This window comes from Suricata suricatta, chromosome 5, assembly GCF_006229205.1.
Source record: "Suricata suricatta isolate VVHF042 chromosome 5, meerkat_22Aug2017_6uvM2_HiC, whole genome shotgun sequence".
Taxonomy (NCBI): Eukaryota; Metazoa; Chordata; class Mammalia; order Carnivora; family Herpestidae; genus Suricata; species Suricata suricatta.
The window spans coordinates 128,627,847-128,643,246 of NC_043704.1; the positions used below are offsets into that span (position 1 = coordinate 128,627,847).

General features: G+C 39.0%; 1 protein-coding gene across 2 annotated transcripts in view; it reads right to left on the reverse strand.

Annotated features, from left to right (window-relative positions):
• The window catches only part of NEK11 (NIMA related kinase 11), a 220,879-nt gene that overhangs the window by 150,272 nt on the left and 55,207 nt on the right, over nt 1–15,400 (reverse strand). For both annotated transcript variants that reach the window (XM_029940296.1, XM_029940297.1), the window contains 2 exons: nt 14,818–14,936; nt 97–161 (listed from right to left, as the gene is read on the reverse strand). In XM_029940296.1, the coding sequence (XP_029796156.1) occupies nt 97–161; nt 14,818–14,936 (184 nt within the window). The remainder of the gene's footprint in view (nt 1–96; nt 162–14,817; nt 14,937–15,400) is intronic.

The window sequence follows — 15,400 nt, forward strand, 5'->3', positions numbered from 1 at the left end:
ACACTTGTAGGTACTATATACTTCAATGTGGTATGTTGATAACGTCTAGAATATACTCTTCCATGTTTATGGAATACACACTTTTAAAAATCTTACCAATTTTAAGCAAATTATTTTTCAGAAATATATTCTTTGATTTCAAGTCTCGATGAAGTATCCTTCTACAAAAAGGCAAAAGAAGAGATAGAATTTCATGAAAAATATAATATTTTAATTCTTAATAGAAATAATATATATAGGTATATGTGAAATGAGTCACACATAAATACATAGATAGATCTTTCAATGTTTAAAAGCTACAAACCTACAGCATTTTCTAGTTCCCCTCAGGAAATAAGAGTTAAAAAAATTTTTTTTAAGTGAGCAGAACCTGTAGTTGGGAAAAGAATGATGTGGTTTAAACTCTTCCAATAGTTTATTGTGTTTCAAATCTTATTGTGCTTCTGTAGCATGTTCTACCCAGTGCTGTATCTACTAGCTACACAGAGGATAGACCCATTATTATAAGGTCTGAAATCTATTATAGATAACTTATTACATATTACATGCTATATTTATATGTAACATACATTTTTACAGAACATATATAATAGTTTTATGTTCTAGAAATGTCACATATATAAACTATTATATATATTTAATCCAAATATTCAGGTTTTCTGTATTTGTGGAAATAATAATGTTGATGGTGATATTCAATAATAGATAACATTTATTAAGTCTTACTGTGTAAGCCAGCAATATAAATTATGTCAGTTAAGACTTTTGTTTCTGGAATTCTGAAGAACCAGACAATTTGAAAACATTTACCTAAAAAACACATAAAACCGTAGCATAAAGTATACAAATATCTTCACATATGCACAGCTGAGCCCACAGGAAAATGAAACAAATCCCTGAGGATTTATACAAAAGAATACTGAAAATCAGAGTGGGCAGTAGGTACTGATTTCTCAGTTGCCCCAGGGGGTCTGAGATCAGCACCCAATAGGGCAGCTTTAATGGCCTCATAGAAATAAGAGCCAAGACCTTGAACCCATGTAATATGGAGACTTGGAATATATATTCATCTATATATGTCAGAACTCCACAGGTGGTTTGTACCTTAACTAAAGGGATGACCCAAGAAACATTGACTCACAAGTAAACAAAATGACAAAAAAAAAAAAGTTGATCTGTATAGGTCTGAACTCTGAGTGGTAAAAAAAAAAAAAAAAAAAAAAAATCTCTCTCTTAGTATTCTGTAACCACACCTCCCTGCTCACTCACATTTGGGATTCAAATATGTAATAGCTGTATGGCTTCAGGAATCCCAAGCTGAGAAATTAACATAAAAATTGGTTCTCAGCTACCTATACCCTCTTGGGGCATCTGGCAGAAGCAAATGCAAACTAAGAGTCAGCAGATAACACAGAGTAAAATTACACCCCTGAGATTTTCAGACAATCTAGAAGGATTCAAACTATGAAATAAGTACATTTTAAGGGGTTAAAATCACAAAGAAAGAATAGAAAACATAAAATAGAAACAGGAAACTATCCAGAAAAAGATGATGTTGATTTGAAAAATAACCAGATAAAGCACTCGGGTGGCTCAGTTGGTTAAGAGTCCAATTCTTGACTTTGACTCATTTGATATCACGGTTTCTGAGTTTGAACTTGTCTGGCTCTTTGTGCAGATCCCACTTGGGATTTTCTCTCTCCATATTCCTCTGCCCCTCCCCACTCATGTTCTCTCTCAAAATAAATAAACAAACATTAAAAGAAAAACAACCAGATATAATTTCTATAGAAAAAATGTTATTGACATTAAAAACTCGGCCTCAGCTATGATGGATTGTTTATTTCACAGTAAATCTCCCACTTTGCACAGCTGTACAGAAAACAGTGAAAAATTTCAACAGTGTAAAATCTGAGTAAAATTTACAAACAACAGCAGGTCTTTGAAGACACTGGAGACCAGCTACGGGAATCTTGGGCAGTCAGCACCTGGGGAGCCAGGCCCTGGAGAAAAGGGGAGCGCTGCGAGGTGAGCCCAACACTGGGGATGGCGTGCTCCTCTCAGGGCAGTGGACGTGAGCAGAATGCGCTAGACCAGAGCTTGGGCTTAGAGGGCAATCACAGTTCCAGTCTACCAAGGCAGCTAGGACTTGAGGGGGACATTATCCAGTTTAAAAAAAAAAAAAAAGGAACAAAAGAGAAGTGAATGACATTCAGCATGGCTTTTACCATTGAGGCACTTGCCAAATCCTTATTTGTTAGGGGAACACAGTAAGGAGAAGGCAGCTGCTAAGATGTCAAAAACTAAGCAGAGCTTTACGTAGATTCACAAAGATGAGGATGGGTCTTGGAAACCTTGAAGGACTACTTCTTAGATACTAGTCTTCACCAAGTCTGAAACCAGCCTTAAACCAACTCAGTGCCCAATCAGTTCAAGGTGATCTGCCCTACTATAACTACTACCCAGAAAAAATTAGATGCTCTCCAGAAGAAGGCAGTACCATCCAACATCTCTACACTATTTCATATATATTGTCCACCATTCACTCCAAAACCAGCAAAAGAAAGTGGGGAGGGGAGAAAAAGGTATGTAACAAAATACAATGGTAGAAATACATTTCATATATTGTATGAAGGACTCAAATCATGAATTAAAACACAAAGAAACAGGACTAAACTATTTTTCAAAAACTGATATGAAGAACACACTTTTTTAAAAACCTTTTTAAAGTTTATTTATTTTATTTTGAGAGGAGGGGGGACAGAATCCCAAGCAGGCTCTGCACCATCAAAGCACAGCCTGACGTGGGGCTCAAACCCATAAACTGTAAGATCATAACACAAGCTGAAATCAAAAGGCAGACACTTAACCAACTTATCCACTGAAGCACCCCAAAGAACACCCTTTTTTAAAAAAAACATAAGGACAGAGGTAGAAAGCAAGAGGATAGAAAAGATATTCCAGGCAAAAGAAAGCTGGTAAAAAGCAGTATTAGGTAAATTAAGGATAAAGAGTATCAGTACATAGTGAATAAACCAATAATTTATTGGGAAAAAATTTTAATTCTGTACTTATGTGCAACTTATGACATAAGCTTAAATACATTATAAAAACTTAATAGTAATAGAACTTTAAGGAGAATTTGACAAATCCACAATCACGGGGGGAAATTTAGCATATTTTCCTTAGTAATTAATAAATTCAGTAAAAAATTAATAAGGATATAGACTTTAACAAAACAATCATAGATTTGAAAAGCACAATTAGCTTGAGCTAATATACATAAACTGAGTATTTCATCAAAAAACTTAAAAATGCATGTTCTTTCAGGCATGCATGGAATATTTTCAAAAACTGACAATGAACTAATGCATAAAGCAAGCCTCAACAGATTACAAAGAATCAGCACCGCCATGTAGTCCACAGTCTCACTGAGGTTACGTTAGAACCCCATCAGGTGCTTAGAACAGTCCAGGCATTGGCAATGACTGATCAAGACAGACAAATTCTCTGTGTTTATGAAGTTTTCTGGTCAGGTAAATACACAGAAAATAACTAAACGAGTGTATACATATATAATATGATGTCAGCTAGCTTAATGCTATGAAAACAATAAAGCAGAGCAAGGGGCTAGAGATTAACCAGGGTGGGGAGATGCTAGTTTAGATCAGGTGGTCAGGGAAGGCCTTAGAGAAAGTGACATGGGACAGAGATGTGAATGAAGCAATGGGATGAGCCACGGTTGCTGTGGTTGTTACCATTATGGCTCGTGTTTCTACTGTCATTGCTACCACCAGGATATCGAAAGGAAAAGTCTGTGTGAGGCTATCAAGCGGAAGTGAATGATGAACTACAGGGAATGGCTTAAACCACATCGTCCTTCCTCCTCACTCTTGACATCCCACTCCCTGCTCAAGACCCTCTGTGACCCCTACTGTTGGCCAAATCAAAGACAGCTTCACATTTGAAGTCTTACATTTCCAGCCTCCTCTTCCACCTATTTATACATCTGTAAGAAAAGGCCTGATAAAGGATTTTTTTCCAATTGGTAATTTATTCATACAAAAAAAAATCTAATGAAGGAATAAGCATTTAGTTACATATTTGAAGTACCTTTTAAAAGACAGAAAAACTCAAGAATAATTACAAGCCAAGAAAATCTGGGCTAAGAAACTGTCACATTTCTGTTGAAGCCAATAAGGCACTTGCTTTATCTTAAATGCAACACATATATTTTTCCCGCTATGTCACAGTTTGTATTAAAATGCCTTCCTCTTTCATCTCTGCCTCTCAGAATTCTGTCTGTCTTTCAGGACTATATTGGATACAAACCACATGCACCTCCTTGGAGTCCCCAACTACCCACTTCCTTCCAAAGATGCTGGGACTGGAGGCTAATTAGTCACTTGCCTGGGGATGCCAGGCCCTCTGACTCCTCCCATATCGGGACTAGGATGAAACACCACACTGCAGGACGTGGAATCAAGCATTCCAACTGGCAATGTAAGGAACTAGATGACACAACCAAAAAGTGCAAGGGTGTTAACTCCTTTGGAGTGGACCAGTGAGAGACAAGAGGAGAAAGAAGTTAGGCGATCAATTTCCCTTTTTCCCCCAGGGCATGCTACCCCTGTGTCTCTAAGCCATAAAATAGCTCTGCCAAGCAACCTGTTGCCTTTCCCCAGGTCTTTGTGAAGTGACGGCCAGCACAGTAACACACACTTCTCTGTTTCACATCTTCACCTTGGTTCAATGTGTCCTCACTCTCACCATCCTGGGTCTACACCACCCAAGGCAGGTGTCAGCATTCCAGTCCTTGCCCGAGGCTGTGTTTTCTAAAGACGCAAGCTTAGAAAAGGATCCCCCGTACCACTGTCTGAGAATGCTTAACCACCACTCCTACTACCGTCAGCAAGTTAAACACCCTCTCCCACTTCTGTTCTTCTTTTGACACCATATTCTAAAGCTGACCAGTCACTCTTGCTAAACTATAAGCTCTACAAGGTTCATATCTTATCTAACGATATTATCCTCTGTAACACTATAAACTCTAATTAAATTGGTAGGTTGAACTTCATTGAATCCTTGGGTTTACATATGTCTGAACTTTTCAAACTATTTTTAACTGACATCTTTCCAAGATGGACTGTATAATTCCCAGACGTCACAAACAAAGGATATTTTTAACAACTCATGATTATAATATGCATCAGTTGTTATGGTGTACAGGAAACCCCAATTTGGGAGCAGTATTTCTGAGACTTAGGCTTGGAACAGGGATGTGCTTTATAAAATTAAAATCTGTTCTGGAACCCTAACTTAAGAACTTTTCATGGCCCTGCACTGCTACCAGAATAGAATGTAAAACCCTATACATGGCCTCTGAGAGACTAGAAGATCTCTAGCCTCCAGCAGCCATAGCAAGAGCTCAGGGCAGGTCTGTATCATCTTTCCTCTTCCACACTGTTCTTTACTCATGGTAGAGGCTCAATAAGTGCATGTTAATTTTAGAAACACTATCCTTGGCACAAAAATGAATACCATCTTGTGGGGCTCATTAATTAAAAAAACCAATTAATGAGTGCCAACTACATGCTATGTGCTGTACTACATTAATGTGAAAAATATAAAGATACATAAGACACCCCATAATGCTTACAATCAGGTTGGAGAGATACACAAATAACTACAAAAGAAGGCAGAACGAAATCTAGTCATCATCACTTTATAAAAAATTATAATTATAGTTACCAATACAAACATTCACATTCAGAAGGAAACTTCTCTCCCAACAAATGATTCCTCTTATGTACATGCCCACAAAATTGTACTATTATCAGTTAATGCTAGAAATACCAGTTATAAAAATAATTCATTTTTTACCATTACTGTTAGTGATCATACAGGTGTTGCAGCATTTCCTTGCTACAGTCCTCACACCTCAGTCACCCAGAGCAAAGCTGTAAATTATGACTAAGGAGTAGAGCCAAAGAAAAGTCACTCATAAAGTCCATCTATTTTATTCCATGGACACAAATGGCCACACGCTCAGAGAATGCAATTAGAATTGTAGATAAAGAACTGAGAATGACGGCAGAGTTTCCTCTAATTCCAGTAATCTTTATTCCCTGGAAGGCTTTGGAGTATTAGGAATAAATCATCTTTCAAGAATGGAGAGGAAATGGAAGAAGAAAAGTGGACAACAGAGGTCTGGGCCACTTCATCGTAGGGTGGATAACCGCAGGCGCTATCACCTAAAGCACTATGCTACAGTCTGGAGATGAGAAAATCAAGGCTGAGAGAGGCTAAATAATTTGCCCAAGGTCATACAGCCTATGAGGATGAACAAGTCTGTTTGATTCTACAAAGTACTATCGGTCTCTTTTACTCATGGTAAATACTCAATAAACGTATGTTGACTTTAAAAGCACTAGCCTTGGCACAAAGATGAATACCATTTAGTGGGGCTTATTCATTATTTAAAAAAAATTAAAACTCTGCATTTAATCAATATTCTCTCCTGCCTTCTTATATTCCTATAACATCTAAAGCTGGTCTCTGTGTAAGTATGATGTTTACTACTTGAAAATTAAAGGAAAACAATTATATTTAACAAAGGAGGGTTAAGTAAAGCCTATGCCCACTTCTGAGGTTCCCCTCATATGGCAGGAACTGTTGAGTACCTAGACAATGACCATTTTCCTGCTCTTTTCCCTTGATACCAGAACCCCACGAGCCCTGGAGAGGCTGGGCGTCCTCTGTCCTGGTAGGTAAGAGCAATGAGGAGGGAAGGGAGTTAATGTGGAAGAGATTTTGGGAAATAAATTGGGAAATCTCTTTTCCCTATGGGGTGACTAGTTTGGGTATGTGGTGTGACCAAATTCTGGCCAATGTTCAAGTATAATTTTCAAAAGGTAGGGGTGCCTGGGTGGCTCAGTTTGTTAAGCGTCCAACTTCTGCTCAGGTCATGATCTCACAGTCCGTGGTTTCGAGCCCTGCGTCAGGCTCTGTGCTGACAGCTCAGAGCCTGGAGCCTGCTTTAGATTCTGTGTCTCCCTTTCTCTCTGCCCCTCCCCCACTCATTCTCTGTCTCTGTCTCTCAAAATAAAATAAGGACATAAAAATTTTTTTAAAAACCCAAAAAGGTAAAATTATGAATAACATGAAAATATGAAATGAACACATGTCAAGGATTTTTTTCAACTCATTAATCAATAAGGAAACTAGAAACATGTTAAAATGGAGTCAAAGAGTCTTTGACAAGCTAGGTAGCTGGGTACACAACTGGTTAGTGGTCAACAGGGCTGTAAACCACATCCCCAGAGTTGTCTGTGCCAGTGAACAAAAATTATTTGCATCTCTTCTAGACAAAAACATTCAAGTTAACCTCTGCCTCCACAGAGTTATGAAATAGCCCAGATGATAGGAAATTAAACCCAGCATTAAGCTAAAAGAATACTCAGTGATCTCATGCCTTTTCTAAGTTTTGGAAATTATTTCTGACACCAATGAAACATAAGGAAGTCTACTGGAAGCTTATAGGAAATATTTCCCCATGCGTATAAAAGATGAGAAGAGAGGGTGACATATGGCCCTTTTGCCTTGTGTGGCTTTTGGTAATTGTTGTTTGGGGAGTGACACATGGCGGTGCTTCAACCATCAGGGCAGCTACAAGAAGACAATTCTGACTACAAAAGCAAACCATGCTAACAATGGAAGTAAAGAGATAGAACTTGAAGTATAGCTGAGCCACTAATATCAACACCCCCCCATCCCCCCTGACACTTCTTGTTAGGTGAGTTAATGAATTTTCTTTATTGTTTAAGCTGTTTCTGTTACTTGCACTTAAAAGCATCTTAAGTTGATTCACTTGGTTCCTGTTGATTCAAGATCTGAGGAGAAAGTACTGGGTCTCTTCCAGCTACAAGTACCAGGGAGTCTGAGAGTCTAAGGATTTAGAATTTGGAAGAGTGAGCTTGGGAGATGACCAGGAGACCAGTAATATAAATTTGGAATAAGTAATACGTTCAGGAGAAACTTAACCAATGACACCTACACAAGGAGAAGATGAGTTTCAGACAGCAATGCATTCATAGCCCTCACATATATAAATATAGAAATATGTAGATCAGCACAAAGTATTTTAAGAAAAAGGCAAACAATATGTTAGAAAAATTATGAGAAGTAATTGGCTGGCACCATTGCAATGAAATAATAAATTCTATACAACAGGCCAGATATCAAATTATTTGGAAATTTGGATAAAGTATAATTTACTGGCTTTCTGGTTACAGTAAGCAAAAACAGTTCGAGCAAGAAAGCCTTGCCACGTAATTGGTTAATATCCTTTCCTTTGAAGCATATAAAAATAAAATCCTAGAAACAACGAGGTGACTAGCAATATAGGCAATTTATATAAAACCTTTCTTCTAAAAAGTTCAGAGTAGCCTTTCATCTATTACATCATATGTCCCATACCATGTCTCTGAGAGTGGTGGGTCCCTCTCATTTCTAAGTTTCATGATGCTCAAGAGAGATAAGTGACCAGGTAAGATTAGATGACAGTTGTGCTCAGATATACAGCAGAGCTCCTGCCTCCATCTCCTTCATCAGGTCATCTTCTACATCCTTCAGCCTTGAGGACCACAGGAGAGTGAAGGTAGATGGAGTAGGTGTTTCTCAGGCTCTCAGCCCAAGATAGGACTGTGGAGAAGGTAGGCACAATTTAGCCTTCATCTCCCCTTAAACCCTTATCTTCATAGTTTCTGAAGCCTCAGCTCCCTCTCCAGCTGGCAGGGTCTCAGGGTGGATCACAAACTCTTCTTGCCAAAGGTACTGGCACAAACAGTGACTCCCCACTGCTGGTCTCTGCCATATGGCATCTATCCTAGACTCTGAGGCACTTGCCTGGCTTTCTCACTGGTACTGTAGGCCCTCAAGAGCAGGACGATTCCTCTGTGTTCTAAGCAAGAGGTGGAGCTAGGCCCCCTTCAAACGTAGCTGCTGCCAACACAGCAAGAGCTGCCTACACCTGGCACTGGGATGGGGACGGGGGTCTCCTTGCAAAAAAAAGTGACTTCTAGACATCCTCAAGAAGGAGGAACCAGGAGAAAGTAGGACTTTCCAGCTTCCTTCTGCTTTTTCATCTTTAAAGCTGGGGTAGCATACCACCATCCCCCATCATATTTACTGACCTGGATTTCCAGTAGGTTCTTCCTTGGGGGCCTCACTACATTAAAAATGAATTCCTGGTGCCACCTCTCAGGGAATATTTAGCTATCCCAACACAATACCTCACACCAAGCTGGAAGGGAAACCGTGCGGGCTGCCAGGTGATGAGGCAGTCACCTCGGGGAAAGTGCCCCAGCCCTGGTTTCTTCTCCGCTGTGAAAGCACCAAAATCAGCAAGGTCTCAGATCACCAGCAGAGGCTCTCTGCAGAGAAGCTACACTATCCTTCATCCTAAAAAATCTAGGGTAGCTGGACTCCTCCCTCTTCAAGAGGATTGAGTTTGGAGTTTGCTTTGCTTTGTTTAGTCATTTCTGTATTAGCACTGAGGAAAAAAGATGAGCAAGACACTGTCTCTGCCCCACAGAGCACTCTTATGCCCAATTCTGCTGTGGCATCCAGAGATGATGATGTTTCAAGCATTAGCCAATTAACTGGACCAAAGAGAAGAAAGACTACAGGACTACACTTTCAGAGAGAGGACGGTTCTATGTTCCAAAGCCCCTCAAATACTGGACTAGTCTTTGGAAACTTGAGAGGGTTGGCAAGGAGCCTTAGAACACACATACCTTTAAAAAAACTTCCCTCCTTCTGTGAGCCAGAGGTGCAGGCCCACAAGAGGAATGAGTTTTAGTGCTACATTCTCAAGATAGCTTTTAGTGAACTGTGAATATTCTCAGCTCTTAGCATCATCATTTATGAGTGTTCATGCCATATGCTATAGATTTAGCATATTACAAATGTATAAATAAACCTAATTAAAATAAGTACAGGACATATCCAAAGGAGTAAACAAAATCATTTCTTCTGTAACCTCATTTTTCTTAGTCTTCCCTGGGTCTTCTTTATCTCCTCTGCTGATGCAGTGTATTAGTCAGGGTTCTCCAGAGAAACAGAACCAATAGATATAGATACAGATGATAGATATAGAGATAGATAGATATGGAGCTATATGGTGACAAACTGGCTCACACAAGTATGGAGGCTGAGTAATTCCACGATCTGCAAGCTGGAGACCCAGGAAAGCTGGTGGCATAACTCAGTCTGAGTCTAAAGACCTGAGAACCAGAGGGAATCGATGGTCTAAGTCTCAGTCTGAGGACAGGAGAAGATGAGATAGATCCCAGCTCAAGACGGGAAAAGGGGGGCAAATTCCTCCTTCCTCTACCTTTTGTTCTATTTCGGCCCCCAAGGGATTGGATGGTGGCCAACCACATTGGAGAGAGCAATCTACTGAGTTCACTGATTCAAATACTAATCTCATCAGAAACACCCTCACAGAAGCACCCAGAAGCAGGGTGTAATCTGGATTCCCCATGGCCACTCAAGTTGACACAAAATTAACCATCACCTGCACTAAAATAATTGGCAAGGCATTTGCAACAGAGGAGCCACACCTAACTTCTCCACATGTGTATTTTCCAAGGTAACCTTCCTAACTCATTCGTAAAGCAATCTATGTCATTTAAAAAATACATTTTAATATATACTATATACCATATAAGGAAGAGGCTGGAACAATGTTTTGTAGATAGATCTATTTTTATGGGCTATGATTTGGAAGAAGCACAGTAAAGCATTGTGGTAGTCTGTACAGTTGTTCCCAAATAGTTACACATCTTGTGGCTTGTCCTGAATGTCCCCTTGGGGAGGAAGAGACTCCCCCACCCTTTGACACTGTGTTTGGTCATGTGACTTGGTTGATCAATAGGGGTGTCAAGTCTGAGGAGAAATTTTAACTGCTGGGGTACCTGGGTGGCTCAGTCAGTTAAGAGTTGGGCTTTGGGGGGCACCTGGGTAGCTCAGTTGGTTAAGCATCCGACTTTGGCTCAGGTCATGATCTCACGGTTCATGGGTTCAAGCCCTGTGTCGGGTTCTATGCTGAGAGCTCAGAGCCTGGAGCCTATTTCAGATTCTGTGTATTCCTCTCTCTCTGGCTCTCCCCCAATCATGCTCTGTCTCTCTCTGTCTCAAAAATAAACTATAAAAAAAAAAAAAAAGAGTTGGACTTTGGCTCAGTTCATGACCTCTCAATTCCTGAGTTCCAGCCCTGCATCAGGCTTTCTGCTGTCAGCATGGACACTGTTCTGTCTCCCTCTCTTTCTGCCCTCCCCCACTCACTCACACACACTCACTCTCTCCCAAAAATAACTAAACATTAAAAAAAAAAAAACTTTAAGAGCCACTGAGCGTTTCTGCTAACTCTCTGGCTTTCCCTCTGACATGAGAAAAGCTTGTCCCACAGGGGAGCTGCTCCTTCAGTCTTAATACTACTGGAATGGGAGGGCAGGCAGAGCTGAGTTACAGCCCATATGTGGCTGCCAACATGCACATGAGCCATAAATTCTGGTTATAAGCCACTGAGATTGGGGGCTTTTGTTCAGACAGCAAGACGTTCAGTAGGGAGACTATTAGTGTCTTATTCTCAAGGTAACTTTTAGTAAACTGTGAATATTCTTAGCTTTTTACACCACTATTTCAAAGTGTCTATACTAGGTGCTAACAGAATCATTCTTTTTGGATTTATATCTCTTTGAGAACAGATAACTAAGATAGTTTATTTTTTAATTAATTATTTCAAAGCATCTCATCCTTCCATGTCCTGCCCACTGCTGCCATATTGTTTCAGGTCATACAACCTCATGCATGGATATTATAAAAGGTTCCAGACTGATATCCTGAGTTCCCCTCTCTCCCCTCTGTAATTTATCATCCAGTCTTCCTGAAGCTTTGATCATAGTTCCACTCAGAAGACTTCTGTGGCATCATTGTCTATACTATAAAATAAAGCCCTCTACAGCTTGATGTCAACCTACTTTTCCTTGCAGCTTCATCCATGTACCCCAAGAGCCATTCCAATTGACCTACTCATCATTCACTCTAAAAGTGCCATGACTTCCCAGCTCTGTGCCTTTGACAACTGTGTTCCCTAACCCTGGAAAACTCTGACTTATCTTTCACTTTATTCAAAACCTACTTTGGGTCAAGTATCACTTCTTCCAAGACCTTCATTGATTCTCCCAAGTAGAAATATTGTCCCTTTTCTGATCTCCTATAGCATTTAGACTGTACTTTTTTTTTTTTTTGGCACTCATCATTTGTTTTAAATTAGAGTATAATTTACATTAAAATGTGTAAATCTTACACTTGATGAATTTATCACCCTTATAATCATCCACTTGGGTCAAGACATAGAATACTTCCAGTATCCCAGAACTTTCTTTGTGCACCCAGTCAAAATCTCCTTCAAGGGAAATCTCTATTTTGAGATTGGGTCAGGTAATCTGATTGGTTTTGCCTGTTTTTGAATTTCATATAAATGAGTCATATAGTATGCCTCTTTTGCATCTGGCTTCTTTCACCCACACATCACATTTCTGAGATTCATCCAGGTCATGCACATCAGGTATGCTCCTCTTTTACTGCAGAGTCATATTCCACTCTAAGATTGTACCACAAGTTATTCAACCATTCTATTATAAGTGGACATTTTGGCTATTACAAATAAGGCTTCTACGGATATTTTGTACATGTCTTTTGTTGGACTCAGGAACTCAATGCTCATCTCAGGAATAAAATTATTGGCTCACAGAGTATTTGAGTGTTTAGGTTTTTTTCTAAAGTGATTCCAGCAATGTAAGAGAGTTCCAGTAGCTCCACATCCTTGTCAGCACTATTATCATCAGAATTTTTTTTTTTAGCCCTTCTGGTGACTATGTTTTCATTTCTATATAAACTACAACCACAAACAACAACATTTTACAGAGTGCTTAACAGACTGCAAACTTTTTAAATGTGTAACATCTCAGTGCATATTCCTTATAGGTCTATAAGCAAGTAGGGAGAGTCCCATCATTATCCTTATTTTATAAGTGAGAAAACAAAGGCTCAGAGAGGTTAAGCAGCTTGTCCCGGGCCATAAAGCAGGATGTAGCAGAGACTCTGCACCTCGTATATCCACTTGTTACAGGGTTCACAGTTAGTTGGGGACATGTTTTATCTCTGCTAGTTTACTAACAGTTCTTTAAAGTTAGGTTTTATTTTTAATTTATCTCTATTTAATAAATGAATAAATGAACTTAAGAATAAAATTGAAATTTCTGTTTATGCAGATAAAATTTACAATACTGGTTATAATAACATAATAAATAAACACCATAATTTGGTATCTGAATCACAGAGGATGACATTTCAGGAACACAGATACACAAATACCCAAACATTTAGTCCCATTTAATGACTTTCTTAAAATCTAGAAGGATTAAAAAAAAATTATATCCTCTCTTTGAAAGACTATTTTAAACTTATTTCCTTTAACTATTAACCACACCAAATACACTGCAAATATTTGGGCTACTAAATCAACCAGATTTCAGTTTTATATTTTGCACAGAGAACACAAAGGTTGTCACCTTTATATGTGAAGGTGACACATACACATGTGAGATATACATATTTGCTTATATAAGCTAACAAATATGTACGGAATAATAAAGACAATAAAAGAACTTCCAGTACAACTGTATACACATATGTCTACATTCAGCAGCTTTGGGTAGTTTATTAAAGCATTATTTGATATTCTTTCATCATTGTTTCTTAGAGGAGAGTTTGACATCGTTCAAAAGATTGTTGAGTTGCCAATAAATCAGTAGCTATCTGTATCATCGAACATGTGTTTAGAAGATACGAGGCAAAGCTCAGTATAATCTGGCCATCTTTTATGCATTCAGAAACCATAGGCACCACATGTGAGCGATCTGACACCCATGGATAGCCAGACCTTGATGTGTATTCTATAAATTTCAACCTTTGTTCAAGAATGTGATCCCTGTTCCACCCATTCCCAAGTTGAAAGCTAACAGGGACATCTCATAGTACTACTTTTGTCTATGTATGTTCATCTTTTCAAACATGGTCAAACCATTTTACGTAGCTATGAAACACCCCAAAATTGTTACTTTTGACGTATAGAAAATATAATTCAAGGTTTTAAAGTACATGTTAAAGTAGAGATTATATTTGCAAATTACAGACAACTGAATTCATAAAATATACTTTGACCTTCTGTATCATATACATCACGTCAAAACTGATTTTTGGTCTGAAAAAATCTCTGAGTCCCAAGAATATATTCTGCCTCAATTACTCAGCTCACGTTGGGATGTGAACAAAGCTAGCCTGTGTACTGACACATTCTAAGTTGACTGTGCAGTTCATTTAGAGCATGCTTGGTATTTATAGCTTAAGCCTCTTGTAAGATGTAATAAATTCACAGCATGCTCAAGGTATCTGAGAATAACTCGTAATCACAGGGGATGATCAGATAGATGAGAATGTGTTTAATACAACTTTCTGTCTTGTAGTCAAGGTCAACTTCATTTCCAGGACAGCAACAAAAAAGGTTATTCAAGTAAATCTTTTATATTGAATCATTTAACAGTTTCCTCCTGGAAAAGCATATTGCAGATGTTTTACTACAGTCATTTACCTTTGGACTTACTTCCTTTCATTAGACTCCCCAAAATTCATTTTTCAAGTTCAGACATGACTGTTAAAATCATGTCCCTCTGTAACAAATGAACATACCTTTCATGCATGTAGTCAACTCCTAGCAAGAGCTGGATAAACCATTCTATTATCTGACTTTCCGGAAAGGTTTTGCCAGCTTCTTTATATTCCTGAATTTTACAGTCCAGATCGCGGCCCTGAAACATAGTAGCATAATTTTTCATATTTTTCTTTCAGTTAAGATTTAAAAATCAAGCTCTCTCTACAATAGTTAATATACAGCAATCACTGTTTATCACAAGAAAGTGAGGGCATAGTGCCACTCTGGAACTATCATTGACAAAGAGTCTCCCCTTGACCAAACTCTCACTGGGCTCCTTCTAGCCCTCCTCTCCACTAGGCCGCAGCCTCGGCTCAAAAAGACTTGAATAAACACCAACACACTTCTCATAGCTCAAGGCCACATCCCTGGGAGGACTCTAGTGTCCCTTAAAGTACCTGCCTGAGAAAACTTAGAGCTGCCAAAAGAATTTACTGTTTGTTCCTGCCCGCATCTCGAGATAGGATCCCGTTTCCTGGTGTCTGTGGAAGGATCGGGGACCTAACCTCCACTAGCACCAGTTAGCAAACCCAGATACACATGAACCAACCCCTTTCCTGC